Here is a 26,685-nt window from a genome sequence, read left to right on the forward strand (position 1 = left end):
AAAAAAAAAAAAAAAAAAAAAAAAAAAAAAAAAAAAAAAAAAAAAAAAAAAAAAGCTGTTCTTTTATTATTATTATTATTATTTAAATGGTTTTATGCTTCATTAATTTTGGACTTTTACCATATTCGGAGGATTTATTTGTAAAGTTACATTAAAAAAAAATCAATAAAGTTATTTTCTTTAGAGTAATTGCAATTCTTTGTAAAATAATTATTTAATGATTATCAAAATCTTTATAAAACCAATTATTACAATTCTTAAAACTAACTTAAAAAAAACAAAATCAATTATTATAATAATAATAATAAACTCTTTGATGACTTCAGAGATAGGCAAATAAATAATAAATATATATATATATATATATATATATATATATATATATATATACAGTATTCCCACAGATTTTGCAGAAGGAATCCACTTTAATCCTCAAATTATTTAAACCTATATACTTCTCCACATGCTTCTATTATTCTTTTCTACATTCCTACTTTATTTATTATTATTTTTTTAATCTAATTTATCATAATATTTATTCACATATATATTTATACCGAGAAATAATGTAAATTGATCTAAGCGTTGAGTTGTAAATGAAGTAACGACAATCGTGATTTTTTTTTAATTATACCAAGACAATTACTTTTCCAGTGCATTTCTTGTCTTTTTTCGATGTAATTCACTCCACACAACGATTGTCGAGTAGTTACCGACATTTGTCACGTATTTGTTATTCATGGTTCTCAAAGCTGTATGCGTTGTCACCATGTTAAAAGTCAACGACCACATTAGTTTTTGTCACCCATCTTATCCATAAAATTATTCTTCGACATATTTGAATCAATCGAATGATTTTTTTTTTTTTTTTGACACCCTCGAAACCCTACTTTTAGGTTGTATAGAATATATACATAGAACAACCCAACGCATCATGTCAAAAACCCTACTTTTAAAGCAATCCAATTAACAAGGTATCTCTACGTCTCTTCTTTCAATAAACTAAACCCAACAAAAAGAAGTGAGCCCAAAACATAAATAAATAAATAAAAGTCCCAATTTGATACGCATTTGTTCTTGGTTGAAGAAAGCAAAGCAAATGCCATATTGATAAAATTTGATTCTTTTGCTTTTGGATTTGATTATATTTGTATGAGATTTAATAGGACGGTGCGAAAAGCATTTAGGTGTTGTTGAGAGGTTCTTCTTGTTAGAAGTCCAACATCGACTAATTTAGGAAATGATCTTGAGTTTATAATCAAGAAATATTATCTCATTGGTACGAGACATTTTGGGGAAGTCTAAAACAAAGCTATGAGAGCTTATGGTATGAGTAGAGAAAATATATCAATGGAAGAGATCATCGGTAATAAAACACCGAAAGAATCTTATTTCAAAAGAAGCAGCCTCAACAATAGTTATAATACAATTGTCATATGGACTAGACAAACTTTGTGCTAACGCCTATACTCTAAATAGTGTAAAGCATGGATGTGTTTGTGAGGAATAGCAAAGGAAAGAGGGGCTATCATAGCATGAAATAGGTATTAAGTTCACTGCATATGAACAAAACCACATGGGTTGTAGGTGGAAAAAAGTAGCGGATAGAAGGAAGCTAGTATAGATATATATATAGATTCCAAACGACAGTTCATTATAAACCGAGAAGGTATCGAGCTAGCTACCCTTAAAGGGTTCACACAATATTTTAGTATACATTATTTTTTCGCACGTATCATAGGTGAAAGAATCGAATTTCTAATGAATAATATATATTTCTAGAAAAATGGTATTTTGATCTCAAAATAGTCCAAATTCAAAATGATGACTAAATGATGAGCCATTTTCAAAATTTGAATGGTAAGTTGGGTCATTTATAATTTGATTGAGGGAGAAAAAAAAAGTAAATCAAAGCAAAGAAACGGATAGAAAAGAATTAAAAAGGGATAGAGAGAGAGAGAGAGAGATGAGACGAAAATGTTAAGAAAAAACCTTCATTTCAATTCAATTCAATTCGATTTCTAGGTTTTCGTTCGAAGCTCTCTGTCTGTTGAACAAAGAGCGGAAAAAGAGAAAACCCCAAGAAAGTTCGAATTCGCAGATTGGGTATTGAATGGCCTCGCAAGGGCAGGGAGGAATCGACCCTGCTTTATTGGACGACATTATCAGACGCCTCACCGAAGTCCGATTAGCGCGACCAGGCAAACAGGTTCAGCTTTCCGAGAACGAGATCAAGCTTCTTTGTGCTTCTTCCAGGGAGATTTTCGTTCAGCAACCCAATTTGCTCGAGCTCGAAGCACCCATCAAAATCTGCGGTCCGTTTTAATCTGCCCCTTTTGTTTTTTTTCTTCTTCTTTCAACACAATGAACTTGATTCTTCGTTCGAAGTCAATATGTCTCTGACCTAGCTTTGACCCCTCATGTTTTCTTGGAGGGAGTTGGATTAATATGTTCGATTTCTTATCTAATTTACCGGAGTTGTTGCTTTGAGAATGATTACATGTTCGTGTGAAGTATGAGATTATGTTTGATGGGTTCCCTTTTTTTCTGTTTCTCGTTTCTTGGTTGTTCTTGATTCTGGTTAAAAGTTTGAAGGGAAGAACATTGTGAAACTCTCGATTAGCTAGCGTCTTTGATGAACATTGTTGATATGAATCCCCCGAGAATAAACTTTCGATTAGCTAGAGTTCAAGAAGTAGTAGCGTGGGGATTCATATCATGAATGAAATCTTTTGTTCTTGTACAAAGAATGGCTTTCATTTTTGTTTTGCACTTGCAGGTGACATTCATGGGCAGTTCTCTGATTTGTTGAGACTTTTTGAGTATGGGGGGTTTCCTCCAAGTGCCAATTATTTGTTTCTTGGCGACTATGTTGATCGTGGCAAGCAGAGTCTAGAAACCATATGTCTTTTGCTTGCTTACAAGATCAAGTATCCTGAAAACTTTTTCCTTCTTAGAGGAAATCACGAATGCGCTTCTATTAATAGGATTTATGGGTTTTATGATGAATGTAAGCGACGCTTTAATGTGAGACTCTGGAAAGCGTTTACCGACTCGTTCAACTGTCTTCCTGTTGCGGCTTTAATTGATGACAAAATATTGTGTATGCACGGTGGTCTCTCCCCTGATCTCACAAATTTGGATCAAATACGAAACCTGTCTCGTCCGACAGTCATTCCCGACACTGGCTTGCTTTGTGATTTGCTATGGTCGGATCCTTGTAAAGATGTCAAAGGTTGGGGAATGAATGATAGAGGAGTCTCATACACCTTTGGCCCTGATAAAGTGGCAGAGTTCTTAACAACACATGACTTGGATCTTGTCTGTCGTGCGCATCAGGTAGAATCAGCAACATTTTTGCCATCCCGCATTTTTCTCACTGATTTTTCTTCTCCGAGTTCTGAGATAACAATGTTGTTGGCTTAGGTTGTGGAGGATGGATATGAATTCTTTGCCGATAGACGACTTGTCACGATATTTTCAGCTCCAAACTACTGTGGTGAATTTGACAATGCCGGTGCTCTGATGAGCGTTGACGAAGAATTGATGTGCTCTTTCCAGATTCTCAAGCCAGCTGACAAAAAGGGTAGTAAATTCATGGTGCCAGCAAGAACGTAATGGCAGAATGCATTTTGTCCTGCTCTTAACTAAGGTAAACTCACCATTATATCTTTTGGTAACGCGTTTGTGTACTTGTGCGCATGCTCCTATTTCTATTTGCGTAAATGCGTTTCATCCTTATTAGGCTTAATTGCATCCCACATCGGTTAGGGAGGAGAACGGAACATTCTTTATAAGGGTGTGGAAACCTCTCCCTAGCATACACGTTTTAAAAACCTTGAGGGAAAACCCAAAGAGAACAATATCTACTAGCGGTAGGTTTTGGCGGTTACACTTTTGATGTCTATCACTAAAGATTTTTGTAATTATCTGTTAGGCCTTATCTTTTTTCTAGATTGGAGGTCTTTCTCGTTTTCTATGTTTAAGCCACGGCGCGAATCTGCATGTATATGAAATATCAGAACCGGTTTAAACGTTAGTAGCAAATGATTTCCATTGACCATGTCATGCGTGCTCGGTCCAGCTTCTTCCTTGCTACTCAATGTATCGATTTTCAGCTGGTTGAATAATGCTTGAATTTTACAGGCAGGCAGGCAGGCGTCTTTAGCTCTTCAGCTGGGGGAAGTGGTGAGGGGTAACAAAGTTGCTGAGCTTCAAAACATTCTGCAACTCAAGAAGAGAGATACATACATGTATGGTGTGAGTGGTGAGGCCAAATGCAATTATGATGAGCTTAGAAATTTTCTTTGGTAGCAGGAGTATGATTGTAGAATATTAGTACTAACTAAGATTGTGTTGTTGTGGCTACATTTCTATCTAATCAACATTACACTTTTCTTGCTTTATTCATCACTCACACTATATTTCTTTCTATTATTCTTGACTTGGAGAAATTATTTAATGTAGCTTCTGTTTTTTGTGGTCGTCGCTTTCATAACGGTTAGATATATGAGAGAAACGACGACCACATTGTGGTCAACCCTCTCACTAACTTCTCGTACTATGGTTTGGTGAAGTCGCCCTCGTTACCCTTGTTCTGATGTTTCTCACTTCTTTTTTTCCTTTTAAAAAGCTCTTTCATTTCATTGTTTGTTGTGAATCTGAGTTTGATTATAACTCTATTTTCAGTCGGGTTGACCAAATAAAAAAAATGTCAAAAATTCAACTCAAACTAAAAAAATTCTAACAAGACTATGGTTTATGTTGAGTAGTGTTTTTTAAGGGGTTAAATTGACTTGTTTAAAACGGCAAGGGTGCGAGGACTCCACGAGTCAAGTCAAGCTATGTCTGTCCCATGTATTTATAGGCCTTTCTATTCACATCCACTAGGTTTGTTATTACTCTACTTTGATTTGCCCAGGGATGAAACTACACTGACACGAGTTTTGTTATCAATGTTCTAACTATAACTTACCTACTCCCGTTCTCATGTTATGTTTTTATTATGTCATCTTGCTTAGTTTAATTGACATGTTGCCATCAAATTACCTATCAATTATTTTTTTTTTAGCTCAATTCACGTTAAATATGTGTCTTATAAAAATAGATATTTTTAATTAAGAAATATAGACCATTCAATTGAGGAATGAATTAAAAAAAATATAAAAAAATTAATTTAAATCTGGACCAATTCATATAACCCAACTTTATTAATGCAGTACATGTTTATTTTCACATTAAATATTTTTAACAAAAAATTCAACTACTATTATTATTATTATCTTCTTTTTTTTTTTTTTCATATATTCACTAAAAAAATTACAATTAATTAAAAGTCCAAACCCCATGCAAACGAGCTTCCATTTTTCAACTCTGGGCCCACTCTTTTCTCTCGGCGTATCTGATGGTATGCCTTCTCAACCAAAGCTGATACGCCACCGTATTGAAAGCATCCAATGGCTGAGGCGGCGAGTTCCACACAAAATGCTGTGCCGCCGCCGCACCCAGTCTCTTCATTTTTACGAGACTCTCCTCGTCCACGCGCCTCAATACTCTCTTCACTCCTTCAATTCCTTTGCCGCCATTGACAAAGACCGCCATGTCCTGCCACCGTAACACGTCCATCAACGGCAAGTCCTGAATCGGACGGTCAGAAATAACCACCGGCACACACCCATATCGCACCACCTCCCCAATCCTCAAAACAACACCCCCACCGCCGTATTCAAACAAACAAAAATCACTTTTCCCCAATCTCTCCCCGTAATTCCGCCTCTCCGACGGCGGCGGCGGCGGCGGCTCAGACTCCATAAAAAACTCAGGATCCTCAATCAACTCCTTCACCAAAACCCGATCTCTCACCCACCCATACCCGACGAAACCCAGCACCCTCTCCGTCGCCGGAGCAGGAATCCAAGAAGAAGAAAACTCCGACGAATCGAAAACCGGCGGCAACGTAATGTCCTTGTGAGAAATAAAATTCCCAACCGGCACGGGCCCACCAGAGACCTGAATAGCATTCTTCTTCAATTCGACAATGTTCCGATCAGAGGCATAGCGAACGCCAGGCGACGAGAGAAAGAAGTGATCAGCGCCAAGAGTCCGATTCCAATAGGGCAACTCAGAACGGAGCGTGCGAATCAAACGCGCAAGAGAGCGCGTAGAAGTATCGGGAGAAAAAGGAATAAAAAAGAAGTGCGCATGGTCAGGTTCGTGAGTAGAGTAGGGGCTGTCTAGAAGCGATTTGTAGAAAAGCGATTCGGCAGGGGAAGGGAAGGAGACAGGTTTGAATGGGATGTAGGTGAAGATCTTTAACGTTGTGGACATGGCGTTGTAGTTTCTGGAGAAAATGGGGGAGAGATACGGGGAAGGGGAGGCGGCGGCGAGAAGAGAGAGAGAGAGGAGGAGAGAGAAAGTGATGAGGGAAGCCATTGTTGAAGGATGAGAGAGGGAGGAAGTTGCAGAGGTGAGTTGAGGTTGAAGAAGATGGGATTTGATTAATTGGTATTGGAAAAGTAAGAGAAGGAATTGAATTTTGAATTGGAAATTGGAATTGTCAAATGCGGGCAACGCCACTCTGCCCGCCGCCGCCTCCTCACTGCCTCTTTCCTTACGCCTTTTATCGTAATATTTGGGGTATTTTTCTTCAATTTTATTCATTATATTTTTTTTAAAATACATACAATTTTAAAACAAAATGGATTAAGCTAAGCACATGTGGTCCGATTCACTAATTAATGAATCAGATTGGCTATTGCTCTCGATTTTATTTCATTTTTTTTTAATATTTAGTCAACTTTCATGTTTATCTATATATATATATATATATTTATTTATTTATTTATTTTAAATATATGTTTGTCTTTGTAGTTAATTGGTTTTGACAAACCTTCAAATCAACCTTGAAATATAATATGAATTAAAAAAAGTTAATAACAAATTATAATCGAGGTTTAGAAATTTTAAAATCCATAACCATGACCCACGTTTTTTATTTTTTCAACCCAACGAAAGGTTGAGATAGCCAATGGATGCCAGCCTAATTTACAATAAAAATTATACGTGAAATTAATAAGAAGATTTTTAACGTAGGACAAGTTTAGTGAACACACAGAAATTGAGTCACGATATAGAGGAGAAAAGAAGAAGAAGCCCAAATGGAACTCACCAACCTAGCCGTGTAATATTTAGGTCGATCCTATAGTTGGTTTCATTGTGACGTTGAAGTCGACCTTGTTATAGATCTTTCAAAGAGGCAAGAATTGTACATATTCCATTTCAAGACATTCTAATTTAATCTCGTCTAGTTCATCTTAACCTTATTTAAAGATAAAAGGTAAGAAATGGAAAGACTCTTCTTCTTCCTCTTCTTCCTCATTAAACGAGAAGGTTAATAAAATTATTAATTATTGTCCATTTTCAATTATCGGAAGAAATACGATTCTTTTACAATAAATTAATTAAAAATACTATATATTATTTTATATGATAATCCTAAACAAAGGAGTCTGGGTGGTGTAGTTGGTTATCACGCTAGTCTCACACACTAGAGGTCCCCGGTTCGAACCCGGGCTCAGACACCATTTTCCCTCTTTTTCTATTTTCCCCTTTAACAAATGTCCCTACTTTGAGGCTCAGAGAGTTTTGTTATTTATTTATGATATAAAACTTCTAACCTCTAATTGTTTTTTAACTTCTAATCAATAATTATCGTCCATAATAATTAATTGATAAAAATTTAGACAAATCAATTACGTGACATATTAAATAACATATATAATAATTCTTATAAAATTTTGATAAATATGTCTTAGAAAACCAAACACATCCACTTGTTTGTTGGGATATAATGATATTACAAATATCCTATCCTTTAACTTTAAGAAAAAGTTGTTTAAAAAAATTGTTTTAATAAATTGCCTTATAGATCTTTGACTTTTTATTTATTTATTTTATTTGCTATTAATTTTATTTCGGTTAAATATAATTTTATCCCTAAACTTATTACTCTAAATTTGTAATTTTACTGAATTACTCATTAAATTTACATTAAAAGGCATAAATTTTATTTTATGATAGATTTACGTGCTAAAAATTATTGATTTTTTTTTTTTTTTTGGAAAGAATCTAATTATTTTATATTGTAATTAATTATATGTTTGTCTCGACTCGTTTTATAATGAACTTATAAAAAAAAATGGGACTGTTTAAATAAAATTTAATTCAATAAAAATAATTCTTCAATAATTCAACCCCTCCAAATGTACGGAATGCACGGGGAGAATTCCTAATTAGGCTAGAAGTGGGAGCTTTGCGTTAAGTGATAGTGGTAGGGGCGACATGTCGAAAGGAAAATTTAAGACTATAACCACATGTCGCTCAGCTGACCCATTCAATCATTGAATCTCAGCCGCTCAAGAATAATGCATTCGTCGAGGCCCTATGCACCACTTGATTCATGATCGTACCGAAGCCACTGAATGCCTATCGGATCTTTCCGTGGGACCGGCCGCACCTAATCATTTGATCGATGAACAAAACGGTGTCGGAGTTACACCTCATTCAAATATGGGCCCGATAGGATGGAGCGGGCCCATAATTTGAGGCCCAAAATTAAGAAGCGTCAATAGCCCGAATCTCGTGGCTTTGTATAAGCCCTATCCATCAATTCACCACTAACTTTTTATTTTTTTTATTTTTTAAAAGACAAATTTATTTAGTGGCTGAGATTTCATCATGTGTTGTTCTGTACCACTTTTCTATTCGACATATTCAAGCTTTTTTAAAATGTAATAATTTTAACCACTTTTACCCCTATTTTGGTCCTCAATTTTCATTAAAAAAAATCAATAAAAATAAATAAAATAAAAGAACTATTGGCAAAATAGACAGGGCCCCACACCGATGACGTATATAGGTGCGCTAAAGGGGTCCACTAGCTGAACCAAAACGTGGCAATTCATAATGATTAGACTTCGAGCGAATTTTCGACACGTGGAAGGCTAAGAAACTGCCACGACACAGACCAAACATGGCCTGTGAAGGTTTGAGGGGGAAAAAGGAGCTGACCTTCCAGAAACTTCCCGGTAATTCCTGGCTACAAATCATTGAGGGATCTGATGGCTCAAATCGCGCCATGTGTCAAGAGTACCACATAAGCATCCGACGTGGCACTCTCCATTCCCCTGAAAATGATACGGTTCCTTTTATGTTTTTTTTTAGTGTGTCGAACTTAGGGCACTTCATTCTTCTTCCATATCACTTCCTCAAGTCCACCAAACTCCAAAGTGAAATTGCTCTCTGTTTCCGTGGAAACCGCACCAAAATCCGAGACCTCGAAAGAAACTGGCACCTTTGCTTTGTTGTATCTTTCGTAATTTACTCTTTCTTTGGAGTAAATCGATATGATTGGCGAGGGGAACAGAGGAGAAGAAGGGATAGTGAAAATGGAAGAGGATGTTAAAGAGAACAAGATTGTGTTTATGTGGGGGTATCTTCCCGGAGCTTTGCCGCAGAGGACACCGTTGCTGTGTCCGGTGGTGGTTCGACTTCCGGGAAAGGATGGCACTGACGGTCAAGTTTGGAGGGATGTCTGTGGTGGAGGTTGTGGGTTCGCCATGGCCATTTCTGGTGATTTTTCTTCGAATCATCTTTCTTTTCTTTTTTGTTATTTTTTTATGGGATTGTGTGTATATGTTTGTGTGTGTGTGTGTGTGTCTTGTTCTGGTTTGTGTTGGGATTTTGTGAGTTCCTGCATTGCTGGATTTTGTTGATATGGTGAATGTAAGTCTATTATGTTGTGGGGTGTGCTTTTTGGCGGCTGAAATCTTGTTCAATGTAGCGAGGAAGTGATTTTTGAGTTCTTGGGGATTTTGGAAATCTGAAAATGCTTGTTCTGAAATGGTTAATACTCAAAACTCATTTCGCTTCAGAGTTTTTGCTTGTTTTCGATGTTTTGTTCTGATTGAACTTATATTTGCATCGAGCGAATAGAGTTCTTTTTTGTTCCCCTGTAATTTCTGAGCGAGGTGCTGATTTTTATTCGTCTTGACTCAATTTGTATTCTTTCCTGTGAGTTTTTTCTTTCCCTTCTCTAGATTGAAGCGGTGTGTCTTCTTCTTTTTATATGACGAGGAATTGTTGTTTCTTATGCATTGTTTTTGTTCTTTAATCTTTAACAATTTTACTTCCCAATGTATTTTCAGTTCTTGATCTGTGTAGTTCTATTGATTACATTTTGCTCTCTATCGTGTACTCAACACTTCATTTAACTACCGGTCCTCACGGTTGTTTCCTTCAATGATTGTTTATGACTGCGAATAATGGATTATATAGTTTTCTTCACAATGTAGTTCTTTCTTTTATTTGATATTTACTCTTATGTTTTCCTCATTTAATCAGCATCTGGAAAACTCATTACATGGGGCTCTACAGATGATCTTGGTCAAAGCTATGTGACATCTGGGAAGCATGGGGTATAAGCCATACACAATGTGCATTGAATTTAAATGTTTTACAGTTAGTTCTTAATGTACTTACCTGTGAGCATATTTCAATGTTTTTCTCAAGGAAACTCCGGAGCCTTTTCCTCTTCCAACAGAAGTTTCTATAGTAAAAGCAGCAGCTGGTTGGGCCCATTGTGTTGCAATTACAGGTAAACCATTTCTAGTGATTTTAAAGCACAAGACGCATCATTTCCTTAAGCGCAAAGTCCCCCCCCAAATAATGGTAATAATAATAAATGCACACAATAGAAAATGTAAATGAATTTTTATATATGAAGGAATTAGATGGCTCAGTCATTTAGCGAAAAGAGGATTTTTATTTCCTATGAGATCTGTGAGATGGTTTGAATGATTATTGTATCGCTAAGTGCCTGTCTGGTGCATTTTCTACTGTGTATGTACAGATAGAGGAGAGGTCTACACATGGGGATGGAAAGAATGTGTTCCCTCTGGAAAGATCTTGGGTGATCTGTCTGTTGGGGCTGGCTATGAAAAGGATGTATTAGAAAGGCAGTCCTCTTCCATGATAGATCAAGGTACTCTCGAACTTAGTTATCATAAGGGGATCTTCAAAGTTTTTTTCACTGCCTTTCATGTTCTTTGTGGCAGCAAGTCCTCGTTTACAAGCTGGACGATCTACTGTTGGTGTTGTTTCCAATATTGAAGCTAGAGGTGGTGGAGCAGAAAGTACAAAGAGGAGACGGGTTTCATCGGCAAAGCTTGCAGCTGAGAGCTCGTCGTCAAGTGAGGACACTCTCTCTGCACTTCCCTGTCTTGTCACTCTTAATCCTGGGGTGAGAATAATCTCTGTATCAGCTGGAGGGCGTCATACACTAGCATTGTCAGGTAAGTCTGGCATAGTATATATAAATTCTGTCCACTCGTCCCCGAAATGTATTCGAACTCAATTTGGTCCAAACTTTTCCTAGCTGATTCTATTTGATCCACTTAAGTTGTATTTTGGAGTCATAAAAAATTAATTGGTCAAGGAACTTGGAATACTTTATTAGAATAACATGAAATACAAAGCATATAATGCACCCTAATGTCTTCAAAGTTTCAGATATGGGACAGGTCTGGGGTTGGGGCTATGGTGGAGAAGGACAGCTAGGTTTGGGTTCCCGCATACGTATGGTTTCCTCTCCACATCCTATACCTTGCATCGAGTCGCCTTCTTTTGGAAAAGATAGAACCATGGCTCTTGCTCGAGGAAGTGCAAGTTTAGAGGGTCATGGTAGTAGAATTCCAGGAAGCTATGTGAAGGGAATTGCTTGTGGAGGACGTCATAGTGCAGCAGTTACAGGTTTTGTGATGTTTCTTTTCCTGACATAAAGTAGCTGCATAAACTTTCTGTTGCTTCATCAGTTGCTGTATTCTTATGAAATATGATGCTTGATTAACCTATACATCTGTGTTTGTCATATTGTCCACTTTAAATGATAAGTTTCATGTATTTGATTTTTCTCTGATCTTTTATGCCACAGATGCTGGAGCGCTGCTAACATTCGGTTGGGGACTGTATGGACAGGTGAATTTATCATGTTAATCACATGCTTCATTTCGTTTTAGTACTTTCCTCCTGCCGTCTTCATTCCATTCCATCACTTTTTATTGTGAGAATTTCCTTTTTGTTACATGATCATGCGTACTTCATTTGCGGTAAGACAATATGTGGGCATCTTTCTTGTGCTGGTTGTTCATCGCCTAGCCTTTTCCACCGTGAAGTACGCTATTACAATTTGGTGTGCTAGACATGTTCTATTCATTAATTTCTTTTTCTGTTCTTTTTCATAGCCATGTCTATTTCATTTGCAAGTTAAATAGTTTGATCCTTTGTACGACCCAACATCAGCTGGAGTTTAATATTTTGACAATTGATCAATCTTCAGAATCCATCTGTAGGTAAAGTAGAAAACGGTGGAGAAAAAGATACGTAGATGTAGATCAAGATGAAGTTCAATTGAAAAGAGATAATTCTTTCTGTTCCTTTTCCTGGACTTTATCTCTACTTCTTGTGCTGCTGCTATATTTTTGGCTTAATTTATGTCTTACAGTGTGGGCAAGGGTGTACAGATGATGAGTTAAGTCCAACATGTGTATCCTCGTTACTCGGTATCCGGATCGAGAGTGTTGCTGCTGGACTGTGGCACACAGTCTGTATATCTGCTGATGGTGATGTATACTCATTTGGAGGAAATCAGTTTGGGCAGTTAGGAACAGGTGCTGATCAAGCTGAGGTATGCTTTACTAACCGCTTCAACTAGTCAGATCATGCCAGCAGGCATCCTCGATCAGATTTCTATGATAGTATGCATTCTAAAGCAGAACAAAGTAATTTATGGCTGTGTCTTCTTTTGTTTCCAACCATTTATTCAGACACTTCCAAGACTTCTAGATGCAGCAAGTGTGGAAAATGTAAATGCAAAGGTTGTATCGTGTGGGGCTCGTCATAGTGCTATAGTAACAGGTGCTTCATTATTTACTTGGTACTATTCTATGTGCTTTTTGATTCATAAGACCCAGTCTTTAATTTACTGGGATGAAGAAGTTCAAATTTCTGAACTTTAAATTAGAAGTGAGAAATTATAAACAATAATGTTTCAGAAGTCCAAAGCATGTTGGTGCTTCCGGTGGGAATTCACAAAACTTTAGGCACAGACTAAAACTAAAAGCTAGTGATCATCAATGGTTTGTGAGATCTCACATTGGTTGGTGAGGAGAACAGCATTCCTTATAAGGGTATGGAAACATCTCCCTAGCAGTTGTATTTTAAAACCTTAAGGGGAAACTCGAAAGGGAAAGCCCAAACAGACAATATGTGCTTGCGGTGGGTTTGGGCTGTTTCAGATAGTATTAGAGTCAGACACGGGGCGGTATGTCAGCGAGGACACTACGCCCTCAAGGGGGGTGAATTGTGAGATCCCACGTCGGTTAGAGAGGGGAATTGGAAACTTGTCCCTTACGTACGCATTTTAAAATTTTGAGGAGAAGCCCGAAAGGGAAAGTTCAGAGACGACAATATCTGTCAGTGGTGAGCTTCGGTTTGAAGTGTTACATTATTTGTTGGGGGAGAGATAGACATTTTATGTTGGAACTTCATAGAAGATCTAGTCGATCTGTGTTTTTTTTTCTTCTTTTAAACCTCTAGGTTCTGAAGAAATTGTGTCTGTTTAGAAGACATCTAGTAGAACGTAAGGAAAAAAGGAGGAAGATATACCTGTTTAAGTCGAATGGTCACCAAGAACTTCTAAAGAACTATGTTATTACTGGATTTCTCTAAAGTTTATGCATTATATTTGAAGAATTTGGATTGTTGGATACTCATTTTTGTGATATTCATTCTAACGTCTTCTTTCTCCAATTTCTAGACGATGGGAAAGTGTTCTGCTGGGGTTGGAACAAGTATGGCCAGGTATGTTGGTTTGATTCCCTGTTTTCTTTTTCCTTAAAAATACTGTCACAAATATTCTGTAGTTTTTCATGTCCTCTTCATAAATGCATGTTTATAAGTTGTTTTCTTAGAAGTTTCCATTTACACACTGCAGCTGGGTTTGGGTGATGTAATCGACCGCAATATCCCTGTTGAAGTCCCGATCGAAAATTGCACTCCTACGAACATTGCATGTGGATGGTGGCACACCCTGCTTCTGGCCGAATCACCCACCTGAATTCCGACCCTCTTTCCGACATTCGACAAAGTTTTGTTAGTTAGCTGCCCCTCCTTTCAAAATGTTAGATTCAATTGTAAATGCATAGACAATAGCTTTCATCCATGTGCATGTACATTTATGTATGTACTCATTCTTTAATGGTCAGAGGCTATTAGGAAGAAATCCTATAAAGTAGTAATGGGGACAGTAGATAGCAGTTCCTGATTGAGGTAGATTATATTTATACCACATCTTATAAGTTAGAACACTTTCTCTTATATTCAAGTGTTTTAGGCTTATAAATGGTGATTTGAAGAATCTTGATGTAATATCATAACTATCACTATAAAGTTTTCTTTTGGTGATAATATGTTAGACAGAGTTTGTTGGTTTTGGAGGAAAATATGTTTCGTCCTCAATATGCATTACATAGACCTTTCTTTTTCTGCTTATATTTGGGATGAGGGTCTCGATTTATGCATTACCATAGGCGAATAATATATTTGACATCTTACAGTCAAGAGTTTCGTTACCATATCAAATATATTTAATAGATAGATAATGTAGTATTTCTAACTGAGTTATAACTGATTTTTTATTGGTTCGTAGGGCGAATAATTTGCATTAGTTCTCTTCCAGCTTTGACCTTTTGAAGGTAGATCACTAAAAATGTCCTAAACCTTCAGAGGAAATTGAAGGACATTACTTAGGAATCTATTTTCTATCGACATGTTTCGAATCAATGATCAACTGACCGCGTTTAAACCAACAAGATAGGAACAGAAGTTAAAGACAAATGAAAACCAGAGGGCCACAATGCTAATGTGAGACAACGAGAAAGTAAATGATGGAATCAACGAATAGGCCATTTGCTGTAATTGTTTAACTCGCGAGTTAAATTAAATGCCAATGCTAGAAATTCTATACCCCTTCTAGTCATACTCGGTCTTTAACCTCGATGGAGGAGACAGAATAAAGGTATAGATTAACAGAAAAATGGGGTATCATTACAAGCAATGTCTCTCAACTAAAAATGGGATATTAATGGCTTGAGTGACCTTTCAAACCCCAGCTGTGTTAGCACAAAAAAATGCAACGAAAAGGATAATGTAACAGAGAATGGCCATGTGGGGAGCAATTGAGCTTTCTTAGCCAAGTATGTGTACAAAAGCAAAGGTCAAACAAAGCAGTTCACAGTACCTGTCTCTGAAATCTTGGCCTCCACTTTTGCTGGCCTTGACCATTAGAAGTCGAGGGTTTTGAAGGCTCCCCCACTTTCAAACTGCTAGGATTGCTCACACGTATGCCATTTGGGGGTTTGTGTTGAACTGGTGGGCGAGACTGTGTAGTTCCAGCATGGGGTACCTGTGCGTTGATTGGGGGGGAGTTTCCCATAGTGAACCTTGGGGCATTGTTTTGGAACTGATGTTGAACATATGGACGGGAGTGTGCAACTCTGGCTTGGTGAAACTGTGGACGAATTGGGGGGTAATTACCAATATTAAACGCTGGGACACTAGCAGATCCAGATGACTTAATGATCAATTGCGATACGTGAGGTCGGGCTAAATCATTTAGGATGTAATTTGGATGCAGATGAGCTGAGGTGAGCCTAAAATGGGTGCTCTGAAATGCTTCAGAAATCTTCATCAATTGCCTCGCGTTAATACCCCTGGCTGTATTTTCTGGTTGCTCAAATGGATCTTCAATCTGTACAGCCATCCCGAACCCCACCACAACATCAGAGCATAGGCAAATGAAATGCCGCCTATGGAAAGCATGAGATGACATAAAGAGAGGGAGAGAGACATTACAAATATCGTATATGTTTTTGGCAACCATCTCATATTGCTTTCTATTTCCAACCATTGTCCCGTGTAAGGACAAATTCCTAGCTCCGATGCCTTTGAACTTAAATCTGAAAACTGCACAAGACAAAACAATAACAATGAAAGATTGTGATAGTTACAGAGACAAGAAACATGACTAGCTAGCTCATTATCATCACAAAATCAGGTGCCAAAACAATATAATTATTGCATGCTCTATTTAACTAGAAGCTGAAATGGATCATTTTATGAAAGTATAGAGATTATAATTGAACAAATGTTAAAACTAACAAGATGCAAGAACAATAATTTAACTAAGATATTACCTTTGCAAGGAATGAAATAAAGAGGTCAGACAAAGAACTTTTGTTGACTGTTCTTGATTTGAACCTGGCTATGTTGGCTGCACATGTCTGTGCAATTTCTTGCTCAACTTCAGCCCTCACACCTGGTTAAATACATACATGCCACATTACTTCGTATTTCAATTCATAAACTAATATTTTAGACTTACTGATCGGTCTCATTTCTTTTATGCACAACACCTCGACTAATACACACGGTATTCCTTTGAGTTACATATGTATTTGCATAAGCTCTAAGTACATAATTGACCTTAGATAGCTTAATTGATTAAAGGATTAGAACATCTATCATTTGAATGTTCATAAGCATTCCTCATCCTTGCCAGATAAAGCACTTAAGAATGCACAAGACAACAAATTCTATGCAAAAGTACCTTTGAGATTGTCGGCAACATTTCCTGGATATATGTCTTTAAGAGGAGGAAAGATGGCCGGGGAGCAAGTCTGCAAAAAACATAAAAATAAATACCGCTTCTAGTCAAGTAAGCTAGTGAAGGAAGGAAAAAAAAAAGCAGAAATCGAAGATCGCCCAAGATGGGGATGAACAATGGATTCAAGTATGTCATAGCAGACATGTACTAAGCTCAAGCAATCTAAGATGTAAGGTTCATAAATTTTAGCATTTGACAAAACAGCATTGGAAGAAAAACCACCTGCAAATGAAAGATCACAAGCAAACTGAGAGAGTATGAATTGAAAGTCCCCTGTTTTGGATTGTTGATGTCATGCGCTTTTGCCCATTCTTTGACCTACACAAAGCTAGAGAGGATGATTACTACATTGAAGCACTTTTTGGAAAGAGAGTTGACAAGTTCGACAATGCCAAAAGAACATACAAGCATAACCATATCATGGAAGCGCCCATCTATGTCATTAAGCCACAACAAAATTTTAGACTTTATTTGCCCCACAAGATTATCAATGGAAATATCACAAGAAATGTTGTGCTGAATATTTTCGATCTTCAAAATGGGAACTCTTGCATGAGCGATTAATTGTTGCTTGTACCATCCACCTGCAGAAAAAAATTCTCAAGGAATAAGAAAACATCAATCTAAACGAAAACAATCCTCCCTCACAGCCAACACTCACCACACTCGGAGTAACCCGATTATAACTAGGCAGGCTGGTCCTGTAGCAAGGTGGCTAACACATTCTATTGCTAAAAAATAAACTACATTCATTAGATTGAATTAGTTCTTGCAATAACTACACCAGGATATCAACCTCCTTTTCTATTTCTGTCAATGAATTGGGAACTCAATATGGTAAAAGGGAAACAATACTTCATCGTGTAAAGAAAGATTTAACTTAAATGTTCCTAGCAACGTCTTACGAGTTCCTAAGCTAGCAAATTATGGGGAGAAAATGAAAGAAGTAAAATGTATTAGAAGAGCACCATTTTTCCTCAATGCTTTTTGAACATCTTTCAGTAAAGTCTGCTTAAGCTTCTTCCCCGCAGTTGAAACATAAGAACCATTGTGCAATTGAACAGAGATATCCAAGTCTCCCCAACGAGAAAATAGGTTAGATACAAAGGACCCAAATGGGTCAATTGTTGCACCTGATTTGACCAGATAACCAAAATCTCATATATGAAAAGCTAACAACCTCAAGTCACAATGTCATGTCATTGATTGAACAAAGTTTGAAAAAGTAACTCTGAAGATCACAATAAGAACCTCGCAGAATTTCAATAGATTGCACGACATCCCGCAACTCGTTAATGATTTGAAACCGCGCTGCCCAATCATCTTGCAACGGCTCAACCGCAGTTAGTATATCCTTGATGACACGATCCAGCATGTAACCATTCATTTTGACTCTCTATAAATACAGACACAATCTCAAGGTGTCAACAAGCAACAATCTGCAAGAGAATCAGACCAAGTTAAAGCAAAATGCTAATCTCACAAAAATGAAAGCGTTATGAAATTGCAATTGTTGTTCTCCACCTCAAGTTCTCTGCATAAGTTAGTGTCTTCCTCGAGTACTTCTACACGGGTCTTTCTTTTTTGCTCTAAATCGAAGTCGAATTCTGAAACAAGCATCCACAACTCAACAAATTCAAATAAAACCACTTTCGGAGAATTCAGCTACTATGGGAATGAAGCATCTACAACTAAAAACCCCCCACTATCCCAAACACAATACACAAAGCAAGTAAGATTTAAAACACCCACTTTACGTAACAAAACCTGGTTGAATTTCAATCAGAACTCAAAAATTAAGAGAAATCAAGATAAACTCATCAGAAAAAAGGAAACAAGAAACGATTACCCAAAGCAAAAAGGCGAGAATCAAAGATGAAAAGGGTGAATATGCCGAAGCCTCTTGCAGAGCTTTAATGATCTTCTGGGTCAGCCAATGAAGATGGCCTTGCCTAACCACTTACTTTCTTTATAGTCAAATGAAGTTGAAGAGAGTACCGAGAAGAGCTTTGCTTAGGCAGAAGGGTTTCGTTGGCTTTTGGGTACAGGGAGAGCGGTCAATTTAAGGTCGTCATTTATATTTTATTTTTTCTTTTTATTTTTTTGTCCAATTTATCCCCAAATATATATATATATATATATATATCGTCAAAATAACGGTCGAAGATTCCTAAGACCTCAAATCTAGAACACGATAACGTATAATCTCGTTAATCATGTGCACAATAATCACGTGTCTAACTTCTAGACCCAGTACTACCTTTTTGGATATACTAAATTATCTGTTCCGTGATGACGCTCCACTGTTACGAGAGTATTAAATAATATTTTGTTTTTTTATCGATTTTTCTTTCCTTTTTTCTTAAATGGATAACTAAATTTAAAACTAAAATAAAATATAAATACCCAAATGAAATTTAAAACTTAAAACAAATTTGATGAACAATAATGATGGGCACTGTGAGGCTCCAAGAGATATGTGCATACTAGGGTGCAGCCCAATGGCTGCTCACATTGGCCTTGGCCCATTCACAACCAACACAAAAGCCATCAGGGCTTTGAAGCTAAAGGGCTATAAATGTAATGCATTTTTATAAAAAAAAGTTTTATTATCCTCTCTAGTCAAGGTGGGATCTCCAGCAAACTAATAAAAAAGTTTTGTAAATCTTTAAATGATCGACAAACACCATTTAATTTCGCTACTTCACTTTATCATTAGTGTTGTTTGTGTCCAGTCTGATAGCTATGTTGATGGAGGTATATATATCTCAAAATATCCATGAACTTTTAAAAGTATCAATAATAATCAAAATATTCATTAATTTTTAAAAGTATCAGATGCTTAAACTAAAAGAAGAAGTCTAAAAAATACTTTTGTTGTTAATTTCCAATGAAAACGTAGTATTTTGTTTAAAAATTTTCAAAAATACGCTTCAATTCAAAAAAAAATTATGAACTCCCTTTTTAAATTAAAATATACCATGAAATTTTAAAAATAACATTAACACTCTTCACATTCATAAAAAAATGTTCAAAAAAATTATGATCGTGAGGAACTTTTGGAAGACGTGATGATAAAAATATTTTTGAATTTTTTTTAAAGAAATACGTGATGTTATCCTAAAAGTAAAATCAAGTCGTGTTGTAGCCATATGGAGAGAGAAGGTAAGTTCACGTGAGAAACCAACGTGGAATAGTAAATAAAAGAAAGAGAAAATAAAGGGAATACAAATCCCAAAACAAAAACTAATACAACGAAAGCTTCAGACCCCAAAAAAAGAAAACCCCATAAATGAGAATGAGAGAAAAAGAAGAAGAAGAAGAAAAGAAAGGTGGTGGGCATTTATTCCCCGCAACCTGTTCGACGNATATTTTATTTTTTCTTTTTATTTTTTTGTCCAATTTATCCCCAAATATATATATATATATATATATATCGTCAAAATAACGGTCGAAGATTCCTAAGACCTCAAATCTAGAACACGATAACGTATAATCTCGTTAATCATGTGCACAATAATCACGTGTCTAACTTCTAGACCCTAGAACACGATAACGTATAATCTCGTTAATCATGTGCACAATAATCACGTGTCTAACTTCTAGACCCAGTACTACCTTTTTGGATATACTAAATTATCTGTTCCGTGATGACGCTCCACTGTTACGAGAGTATTAAATAATATTTTGTTTTTTTATCGATTTTTCTTTCCTTTTTTCTTAAATGGATAACTAAATTTAAAACTAAAATAAAATATAAATACCCAAATGAAATTTAAAACTTAAAACAAATTTGATGAACAATAATGATGGGCACTGTGAGGCTCCAAGAGATATGTGCATACTAGGGTGCAGCCCAATGGCTGCTCACATTGGCCTTGGCCCATTCACAACCAACACAAAAGCCATCAGGGCTTTGAAGCTAAAGGGCTATAAATGTAATGCATTTTTATAAAAAAAAGTTTTATTATCCTCTCTAGTCAAGGTGGGATCTCCAGCAAACTAATAAAAAAGTTTTGTAAATCTTTAAATGATCGACAAACACCATTTAATTTCGCTACTTCACTTTATCATTAGTGTTGTTTGTGTCCAGTCTGATAGCTATGTTGATGGAGGTATATATATCTCAAAATATCCATGAACTTTTAAAAGTATCAATAATAATCAAAATATTCATTAATTTTTAAAAGTATCAGATGCTTAAACTAAAAGAAGAAGTCTAAAAAATACTTTTGTTGTTAATTTCCAATGAAAACGTAGTATTTTGTTTAAAAATTTTCAAAAATACGCTTCAATTCAAAAAAAAATTATGAACTCCCTTTTTAAATTAAAATATACCATGAAATTTTAAAAATAACATTAACACTCTTCACATTCATAAAAAAATGTTCAAAAAAATTATGATCGTGAGGAACTTTTGGAAGACGTGATGATAAAAATATTTTTGAATTTTTTTTAAAGAAATACGTGATGTTATCCTAAAAGTAAAATCAAGTCGTGTTGTAGCCATATGGAGAGAGAAGGTAAGTTCACGTGAGAAACCAACGTGGAATAGTAAATAAAAGAAAGAGAAAATAAAGGGAATACAAATCCCAAAACAAAAACTAATACAACGAAAGCTTCAGACCCCAAAAAAAGAAAACCCCATAAATGAGAATGAGAGAAAAAGAAGAAGAAGAAGAAAAGAAAGGTGGTGGGCATTTATTCCCCGCAACCTGTTCGACGAAATTCCCCAATGAACCTTCCAAGCAAAACAGCTCCATAAATATGGCGCATAGGCATCACTGCAACAGCCAAAATAGGCATATAGCATATCAATCAAGCCCAGCCCCGGCCATGTGCAATCTCTGAGACCCTTCTTCTCTTTTCACCTCTTTCAAATATCTCTTACACACACCAGGCAATTCTGAGCCTCTTCCTCTAAATTCTCTCCCATTCTTGTGTCAAAATGACTCCACTACTTTGTGGGCATTACAGCTGAGTTCCATAAAATTCCCTCTATATACACCAATGCTCTCTCCCCTCACAAACCCATTTAACTCATAACTCGTGTTTCCTCAACTTTCCTATTGGAGAACAAGTCAATGGAATGAACAACACTCCTTTCTTTTTTGCCTATATGCCCCTGTGTAATCCAAACCCACCTCCCTACCTCCCTACCTCCCTACCTATGTTGTTGTGTGAAATCCTATGTCACGCCGGTTGGAGAGGTAAACAAAACATTTCTTATTTCTTATAAGGATGTGAAAATCTCTCTCTCGTTTTAAAACTGTGAAGCCGATGGCAATACATAATGAGTCAAAGCAAATAATATCTGCTAGCGGGGAGTTTGAGCTGTTACAAATGGTATCAGAGTCAGACACGGGGTAGTGTGTCAATAAAGATGTTGGCCCCAAAGGGGTGGATTGTGAGATCCCATGTCGATTGGAGGGGAGAACAATGTTAGTTGAACACGACTCTCCACAATTGCATGACACTTTGAGCCTAAACTCTCATGACTTTGCTTTGAGCTTCCCAAAAAGCCTTAAACCAATGGAGAGAGTATTCTTTTATTATAAACCCATTATCATTCCTAAATTAATAGACGTAAGACTTTCATCCAAACAAAATATTCGTTATAAGGGTGTAGAAACTTCTCCTTCACAAACGCGTTTTAAAATCGTGAAACTGATATCAATACGTAATGAGTTAAAACGGACAATATTTGCTAGCAGTGGATTTGAGATGTTACGAATGGTATCATATCCAGACACTGGGCGGTGTGTAAGCTAGGACGGTAGCATCCAAGGGAGATGTGAATTGTGAGATCTCGCATCGGTTAGAGAGAGGAACAAAACACTCCTTATAAAGGTGTAGAAACCTCTCCCTAATATACACGTTTTAAAACAGTGAAACTGAGAGCAATACGTATTGGGTCAAAGCAGACCAGCGGTGGGATTGGGCTATTACATGTTGTCTCGAAAGCCCTACCCTTTAGGTTTGATCCTTGGTTGAGACCAAAAAGACATTATCCAGAACCACAGGAGCTGTCGTAGGTTTAGAAAGACAAATCTAGTTCCTCAAACACAAAACATTAATGTTTAACAACATCGAGAAAAGAGTTGAAAAGTAAGGTTACATGCACATGCCTACCCAGCTATGGGATTAATGATTATCCACCTTAGTTTAAACAAAAAATAAACAATAGGGTTGAATTCTAATGTTACATGCATAGGTATTGAATTTGAAAGCCATAGGTTTGTTCGTATATTTCAACAATATTGTGTATATATATAAAGACGTAGACCACATACACAGTATCTTAAAGCAACACAACCACAAAAAGGACGCGTAAATAGTGGCACCGATGGAGAGACAAGACTTTTTTGTTGTCTTTTTTACATAAACTAATCTGTTGAGAATCGTTATAAATTGTTAATAAGATACAATTTGTTTTGGCTCCGGTATATATCGTCGTCACCTCATGATTAGGAAGCAGTTTTCACATCTTTTTAAGAAATGTTTCATTCTCTCTCCAACCAACGTGAGATCTTACAGTTTCTGTACTTTTTATAACAGTTCAAGTCACTGCTAACAAAAATTGTCCATTTTAGCTCGTTATGTATTGCTATCAGATTCTACTGGGGAGAGATTTTCACACTTTTATAGAGAATGTTTCGTTTCCCCTCTCCAACCGTCGTCACTTGCATACATCTGCCTCTGATACCATTTGTAACGACTCAAGTTTACTATTAGTAAATATTGTCCGTTTTTGTCTGTTATGTATCGTTATTAGCCTCACAATTTTAAAACACGTCTACTAGGAAGATGTTTCTATACCCTTATAAGGAAGGCTTCTTCGTTCTCCTCTCCAACTAACATGAGATCGGGAGCTTGGATTTTGTGGGTAATAAGTAGGTTATAATTTTACTTATTTTGAGAAGACATGTAGTGAGAGAAAAAGAAGGGAATTTATGGGGAATGAAAAGGAAAAAGAGAAGAAGATGGTAAGGTAATAAAACAGTTAAAAGGGTATTTCAAGGTGGTGAGGTATGTTCCTTACTAGCAGTCATCTGGGGGATGTTAATGTAGCTGACTGTGACCTTTTAATATCAGACGTTACTATCTATCTTTTTTTTTTTTCTTTTTTCTTTTTTTTTAAATCTTATTCTGATCTGTGTGTTAAATCCACTGCCACTCACTATGTGAACAGAAAAGAAAAGAGCTCTCAAATCTCCTCAGAAAACCCTTCGCCTTCGCCTTCCCTTTCTCCTCACTGTAAAATTCTCATTACTTTCAATGGTGTTTGCTGTTTTAGTATACATCACAACCATCACACTTCCAATTTCATGCCTACTTTTTTTTTTTTTACTTCCATTTTTTCACTTTTTTACTCCACGAGATCATCTTCCATCTGGGTCGATCGAGTTTAACCAAAACTCAAATCGTAAACTTGTTTTCCTCTTAAACGTCATGAAATCTAGTAAAATATGAGATCGTTTCGTACAAGTGGTAACTTTTTTTTTACAAAATCAAAGTTAAAATGTGTCACTTTTTTTACTTTTACTTTTTGTAGGGTTTCAATTAGGGTTTTGAGGATTTACTTTCACTTAAAAAAATTAATTTTAAATTACAATTTTATTTGAAACATTTTCTAAATTAGTAACTAAAATAATTCTCGTGCATTTTAGGAATTTAAAAATGAATTAAATAAGTTTTGTTTGTTATTAAAACTCAACTTGTTCAATTAATACAAAATATTTAAAGAATCAATTTCAAATAAATGATTAATTGAAAAGATCCAAACGATTTAACATTAAATAAGAAAAATAAACCAATTATAAACTATTAAAAAAAATTCACTCCAAAAATATAATTAATTCCCTAACATTTTATACTATAAATAACCTTAAAAAAAACACAAATATATAGTCAATTAGGAACCTTATTTATATTAACATAATCTTTCTTACTTATATAATTAAAATTCAATCCCGATTTGCATGCATTTCAAGATATATTAGATAAAGAGAAAAAAATAAAATTGTCAAGAGAGATAAATGAACGAACTAACGAGATGGAAACTAAACTCACAGCTTTTTTCCATTGATAAGTTGTTCGCTTCCATTCAGATATATTCCGTACTTGAAAAAGAGACGAGGGAAGATGGAAAAAAGAAAAAAAATTAAAACTTTAGTAGCTAGCCATAGCCATAGCCATGGCTATAGCTTGAGCTCAAGGTCAAGTTGCTCTTCAGAAACACAAACTTTGGCTCGTTTGAGACACGACCCAGAATCTGATCTGCTGTTTTTGGGACAAAAAGGGTGAGTTTGAAGATCGAGGGTGGGAGTTGGTTTGATGAGAAATGAACGGTTGGGATTGTTTTGGAGACGAGCACGGTCTCTTCGATGCACGTTCATGTGGCCGCCGAGGGCCTGAGCTGACCGGAATTGTCTCATACAGAAGTTGCAGGAGTAGGACCTCGGCGGCCAGACGGCGGCGGCGGTGTCCTCGGCGAAGGCCTTCTCCTCCCAGGATGGCGACGGTTTGAAGGTGTTGGAGTAGTTGAGGATTTGTCTCCATAGATGATGAGTTTCTGCCATTGGAGAAGAATGGAGTTTTTTTCTGTTTTGAGTTTCTGTGTTGGATTTTCTTTATACAATTAGAGGAAGCAAAAATGCTATATATGGAGGAAAAAAGGGTTTTTTTTTTTTTTTTTTTTAATTAATTTTTTTTATAAAGGAATTAATGATTATTTAAAAAAAAAATAATAAAATAATTCAACATATTAAAATATTATATTATTGAAGTTTGATTAAATTTTAAATAACAATTGATGTTGTTAATATATTTTAAAATCTTTTATTTCCAATTAAATATTTAAACCAATTATTTTTTTTAAATGGTGACGTGTATTAAATAAATTTTAAATTAATGTGATTATAAATTTCAAACTTAACAGGCTTTTAAGATATTGAAATCTGATTTATTTTTTATACTAATTAGTTTAAGAAAACACAAGCAATGTAAAAAAAGTCATGCTCGTTGACCTTTATTATATTATTAAAACGTGAGAAAATTAATGTGTATTATCTGTTTGTCATTTTGGTTGCCACCTAAAATGTCTTACTATAAACCTATATTTAGATATATTATTTAATTATTTGAGTGTGAATCAGCTTTACGTTTATTTTTCCTTCTTTGAATTAGGTTATTATTATTCGGTAAAGTTGATTTTGATATTAGACATGCACGCAACCAACATAAACGATGCAGTTTTATAAATATAAGAGACGATCTTCGCTTATGATCTGTTCTAAATTATGATCGTCTAGCTTTACCCTAATTAACTCCTGGAAATCTAATTGAATTTGTACGATGACATTGATCAACCCTTATAATGACTTTGGTGGCTACTTATTCAATTACACGTGCAATCAAATCATGTTAAACATGGGTATCGTAACAGTCTTGCAATACATTTGAATGATGTACAGAATTATTGATTATAATAAACCAATCACGTACATACTTAGATTGTTCTTTACCTTGGTCAAATTTTAAGCAACTCCCAATCTCCATTTAACTAGAGGTATTTCCAACCAATTGAATGGGACCTAAGCGCCACTCTGGCTGGCTCCTAACGTTGTTTTCTTGAGCAATCTCCTCTAATTTGATAATGTATGTGTGTAAGGAACACGATGACACGAATTCAAATGAGTGCTCTGTGAAGCATATTAATCGGATGAGGTGACAATGTTGATTGTTGTTTGCGGCCAAAGGAAAACAAAAACCTTACATTTGAATCATCACACGTGAAATCATATGAATTTGTGAAGATAAACCAACTTAACGTCTCAGATCCATCAATTGGTGGCATGAGTTGATGAAATCAGATGATGACGAGTGAAAAACAAAACAAAACC

At 35.9% G+C, this 26,685-nt stretch overlaps 5 protein-coding genes and 1 non-coding gene across 8 annotated transcripts; 3 read left to right on the plus strand and 3 right to left on the minus strand.

The window, feature by feature from the left end:
* Window positions 1–1,931: 1,931 nt before the first annotated feature.
* On the plus strand, window positions 1,932–4,431 carry LOC111491490 (serine/threonine-protein phosphatase PP1 isozyme 4-like). 2 transcript variants are annotated; one of them, XM_023140429.1, is made up of 4 exons: window positions 1,932–2,315; window positions 2,780–3,339; window positions 3,427–3,652; window positions 4,147–4,410. In XM_023140429.1, the coding sequence occupies exons 1-3, from the start codon at window positions 2,114–2,116 to the stop codon at window positions 3,616–3,618; spliced, it is 954 nt and encodes a 317-aa protein (XP_022996197.1). In that variant the 5' UTR covers window positions 1,932–2,113; the 3' UTR covers window positions 3,619–3,652; window positions 4,147–4,410. The 2 variants fall into 2 exon arrangements, with proteins under 2 accessions (XP_022996197.1, XP_022996187.1); XM_023140419.1 differs by having other exon boundaries at window positions 1,933–2,315; window positions 4,151–4,431.
* A 754-nt stretch (window positions 4,432–5,185) lies between these two features.
* On the minus strand, window positions 5,186–6,645 carry LOC111491190 (probable glycosyltransferase At5g03795). Its single transcript, XM_023139986.1, has one exon. It carries the CDS (start codon window positions 6,430–6,432, stop codon window positions 5,368–5,370), a length of 1,065 nt encoding a protein of 354 aa, XP_022995754.1. The 5' UTR covers window positions 6,433–6,645; the 3' UTR covers window positions 5,186–5,367.
* Window positions 6,646–7,506: 861 nt separating this feature from the next.
* TRNAV-CAC lies at window positions 7,507–7,580 on the plus strand. Its single transcript has one exon. It is a non-coding gene; the product is annotated as a tRNA-Val (tRNA).
* A 1,654-nt stretch (window positions 7,581–9,234) lies between these two features.
* On the plus strand, window positions 9,235–14,558 carry LOC111491036 (ultraviolet-B receptor UVR8-like). Of its 2 annotated transcripts, none has more exons than XM_023139765.1 (11): window positions 9,235–9,630; window positions 10,402–10,475; window positions 10,570–10,654; window positions 10,910–11,041; window positions 11,115–11,351; window positions 11,563–11,808; window positions 11,990–12,033; window positions 12,560–12,742; window positions 12,882–12,972; window positions 13,874–13,917; window positions 14,051–14,558. In XM_023139765.1, exons 1-11 carry the CDS (start codon window positions 9,405–9,407, stop codon window positions 14,171–14,173), a joined length of 1,485 nt encoding a protein of 494 aa, XP_022995533.1. In that variant the 5' UTR covers window positions 9,235–9,404; the 3' UTR covers window positions 14,174–14,558. The 2 variants fall into 2 exon arrangements, with proteins under 2 accessions (XP_022995533.1, XP_022995542.1); XM_023139774.1 differs by having other exon boundaries at window positions 9,236–9,630; window positions 11,569–11,808.
* A 442-nt stretch (window positions 14,559–15,000) lies between these two features.
* Window positions 15,001–18,815, minus strand: LOC111491130 (protein HESO1). Its single transcript, XM_023139900.1, has 10 exons — window positions 18,630–18,815; window positions 18,305–18,387; window positions 18,032–18,219; window positions 17,749–17,913; window positions 17,186–17,364; window positions 17,003–17,098; window positions 16,724–16,793; window positions 16,311–16,432; window positions 15,970–16,080; window positions 15,001–15,865 (listed from the first exon to the last, which is right to left on the minus strand). Exons 3-10 carry the CDS (start codon window positions 18,165–18,167, stop codon window positions 15,347–15,349), a joined length of 1,398 nt encoding a protein of 465 aa, XP_022995668.1. The 5' UTR covers window positions 18,168–18,219; window positions 18,305–18,387; window positions 18,630–18,815; the 3' UTR covers window positions 15,001–15,346.
* Window positions 18,816–24,981: 6,166 nt separating this feature from the next.
* LOC111485589 (zinc finger protein 10-like) lies at window positions 24,982–25,362 on the minus strand. Its single transcript, XM_023132534.1, has one exon. It carries the CDS (start codon window positions 25,360–25,362, stop codon window positions 24,982–24,984), a length of 381 nt encoding a protein of 126 aa, XP_022988302.1.
* Window positions 25,363–26,685: the final 1,323 nt, after the last annotated feature.

This window comes from Cucurbita maxima, unplaced genomic scaffold (assembly GCF_002738345.1).
Source record: "Cucurbita maxima cultivar Rimu unplaced genomic scaffold, Cmax_1.0 Cma_Scf00001, whole genome shotgun sequence".
Taxonomy (NCBI): Eukaryota; Viridiplantae; Streptophyta; class Magnoliopsida; order Cucurbitales; family Cucurbitaceae; genus Cucurbita; species Cucurbita maxima.

Coding starts and splice junctions, on each gene's coding strand:
- LOC111491190 (XM_023139986.1), bottom strand. CDS start 6,432: ATGGCTTCCCTCATCACTTTCTCTCTCCTCCTCTCTCTCTCTCTTCTC.
- LOC111491036 (XM_023139765.1), top strand. CDS start 9,405: ATGATTGGCGAGGGGAACAGAGGAGAAGAAGGGATAGTGAAAATGGAA. Junction 10,655..10,909: donor CCATTGTGTTGCAATTACAG/GTAAACCATTTC, acceptor GTGTATGTACAG/ATAGAGGAGAGGTCTACACA. Junction 11,809..11,989: donor TCATAGTGCAGCAGTTACAG/GTTTTGTGATGT, acceptor TTTATGCCACAG/ATGCTGGAGCGCTGCTAACA.
- LOC111491490 (XM_023140429.1), top strand. CDS start 2,114: ATGGCCTCGCAAGGGCAGGGAGGAATCGACCCTGCTTTATTGGACGAC. Junction 2,316..2,779: donor AGCACCCATCAAAATCTGCG/GTCCGTTTTAAT, acceptor TTGCACTTGCAG/GTGACATTCATGGGCAGTTC. Junction 3,340..3,426: donor TTGTCTGTCGTGCGCATCAG/GTAGAATCAGCA, acceptor TTGTTGGCTTAG/GTTGTGGAGGATGGATATGA.
- LOC111485589 (XM_023132534.1), bottom strand. CDS start 25,362: ATGGCAGAAACTCATCATCTATGGAGACAAATCCTCAACTACTCCAAC.
- LOC111491130 (XM_023139900.1), bottom strand. CDS start 18,167: ATGAATGGTTACATGCTGGATCGTGTCATCAAGGATATACTAACTGCG. Junction 16,081..16,310: donor TTATTTCATTCCTTGCAAAG/GTAATATCTTAG, acceptor TGTCTTGTGCAG/TTTTCAGATTTAAGTTCAAA. Junction 15,866..15,969: donor CAAAAACATATACGATATTT/GTAATGTCTCTC, acceptor ATGGCTGTACAG/ATTGAAGATCCATTTGAGCA.